At 35.2% G+C, this 15,848-nt stretch overlaps 1 protein-coding gene across 1 annotated transcript in view; it reads left to right on the forward strand.

Annotated features, from left to right (window-relative positions):
- Positions 1 to 15,848, forward strand: part of LOC145998808 (BLOC-2 complex member HPS3) — a 47,475-nt gene that overhangs the window by 23,199 nt on the left and 8,428 nt on the right. Inside the window, exons 5-8 of the mRNA XM_083135440.1 lie at positions 1,714 to 1,847; positions 9,823 to 10,122; positions 11,883 to 12,858; positions 15,205 to 15,381. Of these exons, the coding sequence (XP_082991566.1) occupies positions 1,714 to 1,847; positions 9,823 to 10,122; positions 11,883 to 12,858; positions 15,205 to 15,381 (1,587 nt within the window). The remainder of the gene's footprint in view (positions 1 to 1,713; positions 1,848 to 9,822; positions 10,123 to 11,882; positions 12,859 to 15,204; positions 15,382 to 15,848) is intronic.

Genomic DNA, 15,848 nt, shown 5'->3' on the forward strand with positions numbered 1-15,848 from the left:
TTTATTACATTTCGACGTGGTACCATGTTAAGTACCTAGTTTTTTATACGAACCTGAAGAAGGGGATAGTTAGTCCCGGAAACGTAATTCTAAAGAAAGGAAAATAGGAACAACATACTCGTATACGTAAGTACAGTTTTTAACGTCTTTTTTTTAATACATATATCTGTTGTATCTTTACTTTCCTGACACACCTCGTAGATTAAACATATAGACAGGTAGTGCATGCTATTATTTTCAAACAAGAAATAAGTATAGCAGATGAACTCCATACTGTGTAGCCTCAATTTACATTCCTAGATGTTACCTTTTCTCACCCCCCCTCCCCTAACCCAATATATTTTACCTTCCTTGTTCCTAATAAAGCAAAACATAAAAGACTTGTGGGATCCAGCAGTTTCTCTATGTTCATTTTAATTCATAATACAAGAACATTTATAAGGAAAACTTCAACACATCAATGTAACACCGAACAAATACATACTGTATTTACTTTACTCCTTCTTGAATATCCCTTGTTCAATTGCAGCCTTTCTCGGACCTGTTTTATTTGTATTATATTTACTTGTTTTGTATAGCTTTTTAACCTGTGCAAGTTAATTCCAACAATGAGGATGAATGATGAATTGATGAATTAGGTAGGAAAACAAATACAATGGAATATCCATACCTTTCCCAGAATTCAAACCTAAGATCCCTTATTAGCCACTCTGCCATTGAAATTGAAGAAAGGACAACACATCAGCATCCATACCCAAGCAGAACGTTAAACTAGATCCCTTGGTGGAGAAACCTTGAGTTAAGTATGGAATGCATGGCTGGTTAATAATATTAAATAATGTTTAGTATACAGTCACACATTACAATAAGTAATGCCACCACTACAGTGCCTTCAAGAGATTGTTGTATTACCGTTCGGGCTTGCATAGTGGCTGGAAGCATGCTACTTGCTGGTGAAATTGGTTCCAGTTTCCTAAACTTGTTGGTGAACATTAACAATTTGAAGTGGAAATTCTTTGAGGTGAGCAGTGAAGAGAATGAGCTGCTCTCTTTGTATCAAAAATCATAGTTAGCTCTATTGCAATGTTGCTCTTTGTGTTTACCGAAGAGAATAACTTGCCAATACCTAGGCTTGGAAACTACCAAATGTGCTATGAGCTTCAGTTGAGGGGATACATATGTTCAACTCTCCCAGCAAGCAGCATGCTTGCTGCCACTACTGGTGCAATAACCTCTTGAAGGCAGTGTAGAATTCTAGACACAAAAAGGTATCCTTTCCGTATGACAGTATAAACTCAATTTAATATCTTGTGCCACAGGAAAACTGGGAGAAGAATAAAAAGCATAGTAATACATGAGAAAGCACCTTCCAGATTTCTCACCTGCATTGTCAAGGAAGAAAATTGAGTGTACAACAGGGAGGAGGAGGAGGTTAAGACAGCGGAGTCTGAATTGGAAGACAATTGGGAAGAAGTTAATCGGTAGATATTCTTTGTGACAATGCAGATAGATGTGCTACTGTGCTTTTTTAATTAGAGCATAGTTAAGCTCAAGTGCAATGAACCGATATTTCATACTTCAGTTTCAATGATTGAAACAAATGATAGTGAGTATTATATTTGCTCTTAGTAAAAGTTGGTGTAAAGGCATAGCTTACCACCTGTGTGTGTGTATATATTCTTGACATTCTACAGTGTGCTGTTAATCATTTAGGCCTGTCCTTCGCCTGATGATCCAGTCTGCTTAATTGGTTTGCGGCCTTTCTTTGGAGTAGAGTACCTTGTGGTAGCAGATTCCTACTTGGTCCTTCTGGCATGCTCTGAGGGCTCAAGCACTTCCAGTCAGGAGTAAGGACTTTCTTCTATTTCAAACTGAAAATGCATGATATCAAAAGTACTTTGCTTCCTTAGCCCTTAATATGTTGCTTTTGTGTTTAATGTTCATTTAATGCATATTGCGTTTCTCAGTTTCAAGGATGATCCTGAAGTACTACATTAACTACTCAAGGAACGAGACATTTTGCAATATTGTGTAAAACATCTGGTTTCAAGGATTTGAAATATGTACTCTCACCTTTGGTGCGAGCGGTCCCAGGTTCGATTTCTGGTGGGAGCACCCAAAAATCAGTGTTGATGCAGCATCATGAGAACAATTTAGGAGCTACTTGAAAAGAAGAAGTAGCAGGTTCCGGGCTCAAAAGTCACAAATGATTAGCAATGGGACTCGATGCGCTGACCACACATCACCAAAAGCTGCTCTGGCCCTTAGAGGGCTGTTGCGCCACACAGTTTAGTTTTTAGTGTAGAATCTCCAGAAATGAAAGAGAAATGTATGCACGTGAAGTCTGTATAGTATCTAGACCTGGTGAAAATATAACTGTGGGGTGCATTGTTCAAAATTAGTTGTCTGCAAGTTGCAAAATGTGGCTGTAATATTTATATTGGTGTGTCTATTAGGAGGTCACTTCTGGTGACAATACAGCTCATAGTTTTATAATCATGATTGTCCAGCAACTGAGGCTGAGTTTATTTTCTCTTTAGTAGGCAGTATGGTCACTGTAGTCCTATCCCTGCAAATTCACCACCATATTTAAAACACCTGGAAGTAGTGCCATTAGTGTTTTAAGTCGTAGGGCAAAAGTGATAACTCTACATGCTTCCTGCCAAAAAAGCATACAGTAAGAGACTGAGGGCTCCCTGATGTCATATTGGTAATGTTTTTGCCTTGTAATCAAGGGGTTATTGGTTCATACCCGGTGGAGGCACAAGTGGTTTGGATCTCACCTTAAACTGTAGGTCCTGTACATAATGTGGACTCAAAACCAATACCAAAAAAATACAGTAGGAGACGATATCAGCGAAAACAAACCACGTCTGCAAATCATCCCCCACTATTGCCAAAGCTCGCAGCACCCATGTTGACAGGGTCAATGGCCTCTGCATGTTAGGAAATTTTGTTTTTTATGAAGTTTTAGACACCCTGATAAATGTATCTGTATATTTAAGGTATGGCTGTAGTGAAATATTTATTTAGATATGTAGTAGTAATCTGAAATGTGGGTCTAGGGAACCAACATTTTACCATACCTTTTGTAAGAGCATTCAAAATTCAATCTCCTTCTTGCAATACATCTTGAAAAGTGCATTTGCAATATGAAAGGTCTGTGCTGCATAAAAAAATAACTTGAAAGTACTTTAAAATATATCAGTGGGCGGGCCACTATAATGCAGAAAACCTGGTGTAAACAGTTTTCATATTATAAGCACTGAATGTTTGGTTATACAACATTGAAAATCACTGTATTAGTAGGGGCATGCATATTTCGTTTTTGACGAAAAAACGAAATTTGAAAAAACACATTCTAGTGTTAATTTTTCATGTTTTTGAAAGGTGTGAGATGCATTTTGTGACCATGTTTTGTCACGAAATAATGCGAAATGAACTGCAAAAAGCGAAATTAACTCTTAAACACGAAATTTACCATTTATATACCGACGCGATACTTTCTGAAGTCTGAAGTATCCTGTGAGTTATGCAATTCCCGGAAAATTGATTAATTCTGCTGTTAATATTGGAGAAGCAAAAATGGACTCCTTTACACAGAAATAAACTTAATACTCTTATAACTACATAAATGTGCTATTAGAAGTGAAATGTTAATTCTGTGGAATAAGTGTAGTTTTTAAATCAAATTTAGGATTATATTCACAATTTTAAAACCAAAATGTCTTTTTATATACCACTTTTCATCCAATTTTTCACCGCTATAACACCGATATTTCATTTTATTTACCGCTTTTGAACCCGAAATTGACTCAGTTTTTGTACCGAAATTTTGCTTTTTTATTTACCAAAAATATGTGCCTCTATGTATTAGGTAGATCATAAGGCATTAAAAAATGTAATAGTGGAAATAAAAATTTCGCAAGTCTCATCACCCTCCCCATTTTGCTCAACTCAAACACGGGAGAGAGAAAGCAAGATTTATTCTTATTTACCAAACCAAGTAAAATTGTCAGTTTGTATTAGCTTGGTATTTTTGTAAATAGTTGATATAATTAAGTACTCCATTCTGCCATTTTTTGCATGGATACTAAGGTGTAAGTTATGAGAACTGTTTACTGTAATTATCTGAATTTGGTGGTAGTGGTTCTTTATTAGCATTCACTGAGATTTGGACATTTTCTTTCTTCCTTCTTACCTATTCTAACACTGCATTTCAAGAGGGCATCTTTTTCTTTGCCTCCAGGTACACTATTATCTGTTCTGCTCTTCTTCTTCTTTTTCCAGTGGAGGGAATCAAATCTACAGCATTCCTCTTATTTACTACTACTCTACCAATTAGTGGTGATTTAGGCATCAGCACATAAAGATAGTTAGCCAAGTAGGCTAGTTAAGCATCTTTGCTTTTTGATTAGTGATTTGACTCTTTTGTATGCCAATTGTTTTGAGTTGAAAATTAACATGACACTGAGATTGAAGGAAACTATAGTGGTATCCCGATTTTCCATTTTCCTGTATTATACATTCAATCACCAGGTCCCAACAAAATGGTATAAAATTTTCTCACAGTTTATGTTTTTTGAGTCGTAAGTCTACTCTATGCACAGTTTCAAGTGAGATTTGAACCATATGTGCTTCCACCAGGTATCGAACCTTGGACACTGTGATTACAAGAAGGTTAAGCCCTTGGGGAGACCCCACATTGTAAGCTTTTCACCTTGAACCCTTGAAAAACATAAAATTGAGGTTGTTATGTGCATAAATATAATTGCAAAGTAATATGAAGGGCTCGGGTGTAAAACATGGTAAGTGACATTTTGGTCATTTTGGAGTTACAGTGTGCATCGTGTAGTCCATCGTAAAGGAAGTCGAATTGTACTCAAAGTGTTTCGTTTCATCAACAGATGACAGAGCTAGACGTGTTCAAAGTTATGGCATCTACCAGTTGTTTCATGTAAAGTATGGTAAGTAACAAAGATGGCAGTGAAACGGCTGTTACTGAATTGCAACGTGTCTCAGAAAGTTCACGAGTATTGAGGCAACAGCAAAGATGAGAACGAGTTACAAAGTGTATATGATTCCCATAATGACCCGGAATATGTATGTACCACCGACTAAGAATGAGGAGAATGAAGAGGTTGCCAATCCAAACTGCAACTAAAACTGTGCATGGCCACGTACATTCTATTTCATGTAAAACGTGGTATCTACTGTAGATACCATTGTTTACATGCAGCAGTGCTCATAATGGCAGTTTCAAATTAAATTTTACTCTCGTACCTGGATGTGAACTGCGATCTAGTAAAGAAGGACATACTTTTCTTTTACTAGATATAAATAACTGTAGTCGCATAGAAATTTGTTTGATTTTAAATTGGGTATGCGCATTTATGGTTGCTTTAAGATACCATGCCTTGCAAGCAACATCAAAAATGTATTACACTTAAGGAATATGTAATTTGATCTGAATCATATCAATTATTCGGAACAGTTTAATTTTTTTATAAAATATTTCTTCCATAAATCTTTATTGCACGTTTTAAAAGTTATAATATTTTTATGGTGAACCTAATAACGTATTTGTAATTTAATTAACTTTCGTATTTATGATATGTGTGACTTTGATTAAAGCAAATTATTTTATTGTTGATAAAGCAAATATGACTTCTTCTTGGTCCGAAATTATAACTATTTTAATCCGTAAGAGCTAAATATCAGATAAAACTATTAAAAACTTAAGCCCTGTGTACATTTGATATCATTCGTTACAAACATGTCAAGTTAAAGAAAAATACAACAAAGTTACAAGGTCATAATTGTGTCTTCATTGATTTGCTTTATTTTACTTCGCATCTTGTGTCACTTTTGGATTATTTGCGAAGATGGAGATGAGTGATGATATGTTGAAATTGATGAGTAAGCATAACACCATTAAGCCTTGTTTCCATGATTATGAAAAAATATCAAGTCTGAAGAAGACCTTGCTAGAAAGTTGAAACGTTACGTTTAGTTTATGTTTTTAATAAAATAAATTACTGCCTTGGTCAGCATATTTAGTTTTTCATGAATAAGCACTTAAAAACATCCATGGCCAGGCTTGGATTTGAATCCGGGACCCCTGGCGCTATTTATTAACCACTCCGTCACGGGGGCCGGTAATTGTTACCTTGAAGATAGAGATTTAAACTAGGGATAGCCTTTTCGAAAAAAAAATGTTTTTCGATTTTATAAAATGAAATTTTTTGGTTTTCGAAAAAAGAAATAGTTTTTCGGGAAAAAAATAGTTTTTTTAAAAAAATAGTTTTTCGTTTTTTAAAAAATCGCTTTTCGAAAAAAAAATAGTTTTTCGAAAAAGAAATCCTTTTACGAAGAAAAAAATCATTTTTCAAAAAAATAATAATTGTTTTTCGCTTTTTGTCTTTCAAAAAAATGTTCGTACTTCCACTTTTCATTTTCGAAAAAATAATTTTTAGATTTTCAATTTTTCAAATAAAAAAGAGGCCATCCCTATTTTATGTATAAATTGCTTATTGAATCACAAAAATCTAATATTGCTATTGTATGCAATTTGGATAGTCTACGTAACACAGCTTTGTATCAAGAAAGGCTTGTGAATCGCATTCTGCTTGGCATCCTTAGGTAATAAATAGAGCCTCTGTGCGTGTGAAGTAGAAAAACTGCTCATATATAAACATTTTTTTACGAATATAGATATAAGGAAGTTTTTTTTAATCACAAGCATTCAGAACTTATGGCATTATTATTATGCACAGCATTCGTCTGCTTATAATGGAAGTAAATGGAGTTTTCGCTGCAATGTCTGATTCTTTTACATGAAGCATTTCTATGAATGTGATAATTACTATGATATTTGGTACAGTGGTCGCGAAGATATTAATGAACATTCTAGACAGTCGACCACGTCCTGTTATCGTCATACTTTTGTTAATAATGCGTGGAATGCTCTTGGCAACTAAATTTTTGTGTATGAATTAGGTTCATTTTTATTATTATCATCATCATTATTTCTTTTAAAGATATACACACTGAAGCATTTGTATTTTTGATATTTACTGTCTCTTTTCTTCGGCTTTAAACTAATCGTGGCGATGATGATAATGATGATTGCATGAAACGACAAGGGAAACCCCACAAAACTTTCTTAGTGCCATCGACATGATTGTAAGGCAACTTTCAAATCAATGGGACAAGCAACACGGGGTGTTCACACTGTCACACTAGTGACACACACTTCCAGACTGTAAAATAGCATTCATTGCACATGAGGGTCCTAACAGCAAACAATACGTTCATATGACGTATTCGCGTGCTACTTGTTACTTTGGTTGGAAAGCTCCTTAAAGAAATGGTGCTCAGACTGAAGCGATGTGCTACAGGGGGAGCTCCCAACTAAGTGACAAGCGACATGGTGCCTTCAGTCTATTAGCATGCATTCGCTGCTAATTGTGCGAACAACAGATAGGCGACTCGATAAACCGCACATTACAACAACAGATCTAGGCGACACAATAAGCCACACGTGTTGCTTGTGCGTCGGTCAAACGGCCATTTCCTCAATAGCTTGCAACATGTTGCCGTGGTTTGTTGTTCGCGCATGCGCGATGCAATGAGTGTCTTTCTCTAGGGAGATTGCGCACCAAAGCGACACGCGACACTTATTGCTTGAGGATTTCACCAACCGAACGCTGGCCTGTGCTTCCCGTCATGGCGCTACGATGTGAAATGTTGCTCTTGATTGGCTCGTTTCCAAGCAACATGTGTCGGTTCGGTATGAAAGTTGCCTTGGACCGAAGGACCCATGTCGCTTTGGTGTGAAATCCTCATATTGTTTGTCGCGTGTCGCTTTGGTGTAAAATCTTCTTGAGGAAACTGTGCATTCAGAGCTTGTGTCCCTATGGTTCAAAAGGCTGCATTGATTATGGACTGCTTGCTTCCAAGCGACACTTGTGGTTTGTCGGCTCGGTATGAAATATCTCTTAGGATACTATTTATATTCTAATAAGATAGAAAAATAAAACTCTAGTACACAATCCAACACCTGACGTCCGGAATCACTTTGCGATGTTCCTTCTTGTGTTACGCATGCTATTCATTTATTAATTTTATTTTACTTTTCTTTCCAAATTAATGCCATTTCGTGACTGCAAATCACTCCACAAATATAACTGTTTCCATCAATTCACGTACCGCATTTCAAGACAAACAAATCTACACAATATATTCCAAAAACTAACTAAGCTACATTACTTTCATAAGAAAATTAGCACTCACACTGATCGCACTGCCATCTATGTTTTCATCCATCTGGGGAACTAGTTTCTTGGGTCGTTTTCCACACTACGTTATTCAAGGTGCTGTACCGCTACTTAGAGTTCTTATAAATAAGATGAACGAATGTAACAGCTGCTGTTCATACTCCCTGAATTTATCTATTACCAAAGTTGTGAGCAAAATAATATCTACTGTTTACATTTTCACTCTTCACTGCAAACAAATTACACAAAATAGTTTTACCTAATGTCAAGGGGCTGACCTCAGTGCCGGGGGGGGGGGGGGGCTGATGGTAGTTCCAGGAGGGGATTAGCCCCCCACTGGCCCCTACCTGGCTACAGGTCTGGGTTATTGTTGATTGAATAAAATTATTATTATTAAAGGCTTTCATTTTTGTGTTACAAATTGTTATGGTTGCTATAAAGGTCTAATGTCAAAATATTATTATTGAATTGACATCACAAGTTAGCTTGAATAAAGTGGTATCTGATCACTCATTTTGATAATATCGTTGCTTGTAAAGCATGGTAACTACAACAATTCCTTGAACAACCCTCAAACAAATCGCATGTAGCACCACCGAAAAAAATAATTCAGATGAAATATCATGTTTGTATGATAGTAAACATACAAGTGAACCATATTTGCTGTAAATAATTTAGACATTTATTTTAATTTGTAACTCAGATTTTTTTTAAACAACAACTTTCAATATCTCGAAACCTGCATTTTGTCACTTACCATGTTTTACACCCGAGCCCTTCATATATAGTTGTTTTAAGTGGCTTTTAATTTTATTTTTCATGTGACATTTCATCCTGGTTTTCCAGAACTTTCTAAAGCCAACATAAACACACACACACAACTTGTCATTCTACACTTCTAAGGAATGTCCTTGTTTCTTCCCAGGAAAATGTTTTTTTCCAACTTCCTGTATCTCCCCAGATATCATTACTGGTTATTTCTTTCCCAGTTATCTTTTCCTGAGAAAGTTCTGGAAAATCAGTATGAAATGTTGGATGGGAAATAAAATAAAAACCACTTATTATATCTGTATATTATTTTGCATCTATAAAAAGTGATTGTGCGAACACCTAAGAAGAGCCTAGATATATGTATTAAAGATTAGACATATTGGCGTATTGGTTTATAAGTAAAATTACCAATTATTTTACCAATCCAATATATCTATAAATATTGCATAATTAGTGCAAAATTCTGCCATTTTGTTATAATTGTTATGGATAATCTCCATGCCCTACTTTTTAAAAAAGCAAATGTCTAAATATGCAATTCTTTTGCACTGCAGTCACCTCGAAACATTCATTTAGGCATTTATTAAGGAGGTCAATGATCCATTCAAGTTCCACAAGGACCATTTGGAATTTTGTATCAGATTGGTAGAATATTGTTTATTGGTTTCGATAAACTTTATATCAGAACTTTATTGGTATCGGCCCATCCCTATATTATATACTAAATTCAAAAGAAATTTAATTATTTTTGTTTATTTTTCCTAATAAATAGTTCTCAAGGTGGAGGATGGACATTGTACTCACTTCAGCTTCCTACTGCAGCTGATTTATATAAAGATATCTTGCAAGTTGCTTTGGTGCATCGAACCTCAAGTCCTGCCACCTATCTTCATCTTCTAGGAGAAGGTCACGTTGTTCTGCGGATAGCATTACAGTGCTATAATTGGATAATGAGCAGTGGACAAGTAGTTCGAACAGCATACCCGAAAATAGAAGACACGGATGAAAGGGTTCAGAGAATACGGGAATTTTATAAAGAATCATGTGGTCTTCTTGGTGATTATTATGTCAGGTAATTATTTTGACCAATAGATGCTAGTGCTTGTATCCATTTTTAAGAGGATAATTCTTCTTAGTTGTGGTTTGATTCAAATGTGGATATATCTGGAAATTTTGTAAATTTTATTAATTATGAGCTTTTAGATGATGTAAGATATTTATATACACATGAAATGATAACTATAAGTTCTGATGTGGATGGTGACAGTGGTCTCTGAAATTAATGGAATAAAATAAACTGATACATGTATGTAAATTGTAATTTTCATATTGAGGAACAGTGTTGCTTTTGAAATTAAATGGTACTCGTAGCATAGTTGTTGCAGGTTTATTGTTTAGAAGCATTTGAACATCAATATGTTAGTTTCATATTGTGGAAGGGGGAAGATGTAGATTGTTTAGTGAGTAGTGCTCTCACCTTTTTTGTGGAAGTTGTGCCTGTTCTTTTTCCAGTATTATTTGCCTTGAGCCAACATTGCAAAGGCTACTTGAAATGGAAGAAGTAACAAGCTTCTGTGTAATAAACCAGGTAAAACAGACCATCAGGTAAGACTAATTTCTTACTTTGGTTTCTGCCACCATGAAAGAGGATTAAATATTAGTATGATTTACTACTTTAAACTATAAACAAGGTGTCCACTGTGGTGTTATGTGGGGAAAAGAATTTTTATGGTCAGAGAATCATAATCTTGTTAGTTATTTTGAACTTCTCACAGTTTATTAGAACATTTGTATATTGGATGTGTAATCCAAATGTTCAAAAATGTAAAACAGGTGCTGTTTTTGTTACTTACCTGCCTTGTAATTATTAAGTGTTTTAGATGTATATTATTTGATCCATTTTGATGTAGCACATGCTTTTTAAAACAAATGAGTGTGTTGTATTTGAGATTTTTGGATCTTATAATGTTTGAAGGTACGTCAGATAAAAACTCACGTATGCACCACAATTAAATTTTTCCCACCTATCTGCCATTATCAAAATATCTTTGTGTATTGATACATTCATAAGGATAGTGAATCTTCACATGGAGAATTTCTGTAGGTGTTAGCTTTCCTGGGAGGGAGAGACTGCTCTTCACCTGCACAAATGTGCCGTGGAGTCTCCATTTTTAAAATGACAAAACTCAAATGAAGCTTACTTTGTCACTGCTGCAGCCTTGAGGATGTTTTGTAAATAACAGCTGATGCCTTCTTCAACGTGTTTTTAGGTTACTTCAGCATGTACTTCCAAACGTTTTGAGAGCATACATCATTGTGGAATGTTTAGTGGAAACCAAGTGCAAGTTTAAATATGCGTGGATGACGGGACAGAGCTTAGTGTGTGTCGTGTAATTGGTTTACACTCGATCAAGTGTTCATTGACAGATTTCATGCTTTTACAGAGAAGTGACTGAGCTACAGTCTTATGTTCTGTTGAGGTTTGTGCTTTCTTCGGCAATGGCTTTTTTACATTTGGCTATGATTTTAGTGTCTGCAAATAAAGATCTACGACTCTTGGTGATGCTGTGTTCTGCTAGTCCTGACTTTTCTGGTTGAAACAGTCTAATGTCGACCTAACCCTACTGGTATCCTGAGCACACCTCTTTGAATCATGTTACCAAGAAACAAGCTGAATCCTTATGAAAATTCGAGCAAAATGTAGTCTTTCCTGTAATTTTTGTCTGGCTTTTAGGGTGTTCACATTTATGTGGGAATTTTTTTCTTTTGGTGTTTTGCTGTGATTTCTCTGAATATGCAAAAAGCCATCTCTTTTTTATTTTGTCCTTGCAGTTGTGATTCTGAAACAAATTGGAAGCTGGCTCATCCATACTACAAGATGTCTACCCTGTCAGCTCCTGAAGTTGTGGAAAGGGTAATAAGAAGTGAGGAGACTGCAACAGAAGAGAAACCAAGAAAATATCAGGGACTTATACATTACCTGAAGCACACGTTGTTACAGAATGATGCTGAAGTTATTCCCGTGCCATTTGCAAATACGTTGCTAGATCTTTTTGAAGAACATGACCCTGGTGAGGTGTCAACTTTGGTTCTTCACTCGAATATCCTGCGAGAGTACAAAATGGACAGAGTTCTTCAAATCATGAAGAAGCAGTTGTGTTCGAGAGCCTCTCCCGAACCTCAGGATGCGTTAGCACTTGTGCTATTGTGCATCCAGAAGGGTTCGTTGGAGCAGGCAAGGACTGTCCTCAACTCTCTGACCTCAACACAGTTAGTTGAAGTTTTACTTGACAATTGGAATCTCTTAATCAACACAGTTCCAAGAAAGATTGCCACTTTCTCGGATACCGCACTCGTTCTGATGGAGGTGAAGCCAGAAGTCTTTGCCACAGTCTTGCTGAAGCTAATATGCGAAGATGAGGTTTTGTCACTTCACGAAGTTCTTCAGATGTTTTTGGAATCTCTACCATCATGCATTGCCAGTGCCTCAGGTCCGAAAAAGACAAATTTTATACTTCAGATCTTTTTAGAGCAGTATTTTGTACACTTCTTTAGATCTAATAACAAACTGGATACTAACTTAACACATATTGAAGCAATGAAGATATTAATCCGTTCATATTTAAGTGGTTTAAGTGAGTCATCCCTTCCTCCTATTGAACAAGAAAATAAGTCTGTAGAGGAACTGTTTGGGCATCGTTACAGTTTTCTACAAAAGTTGTCTCCGGCTTGCAATCCAACTGACTCCAGCAAAGGTTCTCAGGTGTTGGGAAAGAGCAGCCAACAATGTAATTTGATAAAATTACAGGTGAGTGGACAGTATATTAGCTATTTGTTGTAATTATTGTTTATCTTAACAGGGTTACAATTAAGTCATATAATATTTCATTGAAAACAATAGTAATACAAATAATGGATGTGTTACTTATTAACTTTGCTATGTTATAGGGATGTATTGATTTTAAAACTTTAATGCCAATAGAGTATCAATAAAAAAAAATATGGATGTTGATCACTAATAGTGTACAATTCAGTATACAACTTTTTATGCATCACATGAGTCACATTATGCAACATCTTGAATGGCCTTTTTAGGAAAAAAAAAAAAAAAGCTGCATGCATTTACAGCGGAACCGCGATTTTACTTTTTTCAGGAGACCAAGCTGAAAAATGTTAAAATGTTGGAAAATGTAAAATTGAAGAAAGTTTTATAACATTTTGCTATGCTGGGACCATGATGATTGAATGTATAACATGGTAAACTAAAATCTGGTTTCCACTGTAAGTGCATTTAATCAAAATAGAGTGTATGTTTTTTTGTTATAAACAATAACAAAAGGGAGAATTATCCAATTATTTCATGCTGTAAGGAAGTGCAAATTAATTAACTATTTTTTTAATGCTGACATAGAATAAAATACAATGTATTAAAAATTAGTAAGATTTTTACAAATCATATAGAAAAGTTTTATATCTTGCTGTATAAAAAATCAAGCCTAAAAATTGCAAGGAATGTCACATATGTTGTATGTAAACTATGATAAAAGAGAGTAATGAAAATGTATCATGAAATTCATTAACATAATGCTAATATATTTTTTAAAAAATTATACTTGATGGCTGCATATGACGTACTTTTTTTTCCATGCATCTATTTATTTGGTGTTTTATTAGTTTCACTGGCCTCTTGTATCATTCACGGTGGTACTGTGGTTTTCACTGTTTAGTCAAGTCTTTGGCACTGAGCCACTAGGTGTGTTGTTGTTGGCCATTTATGAGTTTTGCTGAATCTAATTTGTAACATTGGAATCTGTATTGAATGAGGTTGCTGAAATTAATAAAACTTTGAATAAATAAACATGTGAAAAGTATGTGTTTTCAAACTTATAAATGTCGAATGAAGTTACAGCTTATTTATAAAAATATTAGATCAGTAAAATTATCAGTACTTATTCCTATTTCGTCTTGCTTACTCTGGTACTATTCTCTGGTTTCCTGTCCACATCAGACTGATCTTGAGAAGAGATATTTGATATGTAAATTGGAAAACATGGATTGTGATAATCACCCTAAACAAATGTTTATTCGCATAGATAGCTTCTAACACCACATGCTGAACAGAACATGTTTGTCTTGCCTGTTTGTAAGTGGGAACGTAAGAGACAACACAGCTTTCATCTAAAGAAAATCATTGAAAATCCAACATTTCAACAGCTTCCTGCCAGCATCGTTAAATTGAAAAGAGAGTCCAAAAAAACTGGTAAAGGAAGTAGGTAGTGCTCTCAGTACATCTACAGCATTGTCTCTCAACTGCCGGTACTGGGTCCTTGAATCAATTATCCCGGGCCGTGATAGGTTCTCCTGAAGTTTTGGACTTGCTGCCCAAACTCGCAACCACCTGAAAAGGGTTTTGACTGCAATAACAGGAAATCCATTGCAACAGTGGCAGTGAGCAATCAAATGATCTAACCAGGAGCCATGTTGCTTTCTGCCTCCTAATTTGGTGGTTGAAGGATGGGCACCACAGTCAATTTAGTTTGAGCAGGAAAATTTCATTGACAAATTTATTAAAGTCGAAATATTTTGATTAATTGACATTTTTCAGTGTTCATAATGGAACATTCCAATCAGCACTTACTAAATGTATTTAATGATATTAGCAAGAGTTTCCTGACTAAAAGATTCCAATAGATCCAATCATTATCAACTAATTTAAACCTAATTTTGTCAAGAAGCCTAGACATAATCGAACTATTACTCTTATGATTATGCCATAAATTACTTATTAATATTAAATTTCAAGGGTGCATATTAATTAATGTTTAAAGTTTTAAAAAAATAGCTGTTTACGAGTAAAATTATTGGGATCGGAACATTGACATAAAAAGTAAATTTACAAGGCTGCTGATTCACGAATGTTGAGAACCACAAGTGTTCAGAATAATTTAAAGGGAGGAAAAGTGAAGGGAAAGAGCCTCTCTCTCTCTCTTTTATGCCAAAAACAAAGCAAATGCAAGCAAGCAAATTGACATCAGAATAGACAATACATAGAATAATGAGCCAGAATTATATTTTCCATACTGACTTAGACATATGCTCCATTTACACTTTGTTGTGTATATTGTAGCAGTAAAGTTTTTCGTCTCTTTTTTAGTCACTTTTGTGTTCTTCATGTTTGACCAAGGATTGCATTCTTGAAGTTGCACATTATTTGGATTCTCATGAAAATGCCTATGGTCACTTGAGCCTTCGCATCCTGTGCTCATCTTCAAAGGAAGCTGTGAATGTAATTTTAGACTCATGCCCACAGTGTTTGCTTCAATATGGCAAGGTTAGTTTCATACTAGTGTAGTAGTGATACAATAAACATAATCTTATGCCTTGTGCTGGGGAATACATTATTATTCACTATATATTTATAAACAGCACAGTGGTTATTTTATGACAGGTAATGTTTCCCATGCTTCTCATTTGCATCATCAGATCCAATGGAGTAGAAAACAGTTCACCATCTTGGAATTTATTTAATAAACTATGTAACATACAAATGTGTTTCACATTGGGTCTCATGAAGCAAGGGAGAAGTTTGTGCAACACTGCCTGATATAAATTTAAGCAATGTGCTGTTTCTAAATCTATTCAAAATAACCACAATTGTGTAACTGTTGGGCTTTGTTGTTGCAAGATATTGAATTGGTTTGAACTATTGCTTTTGTTTTGAGGCAAAAGAACATCCAAATTCATAATGACATAAATGTTACATTTCCCAATTGTAAATAATATGATCTCTCTTTTCAA

The sequence above is a fragment of the Lepisma saccharinum genome, chromosome 14 (assembly GCF_977018435.1).
Source record: "Lepisma saccharinum chromosome 14, izLepSacc3.1, whole genome shotgun sequence".
Lineage (NCBI taxonomy): Eukaryota > Metazoa > Arthropoda > Insecta > Zygentoma > Lepismatidae > Lepisma > Lepisma saccharinum.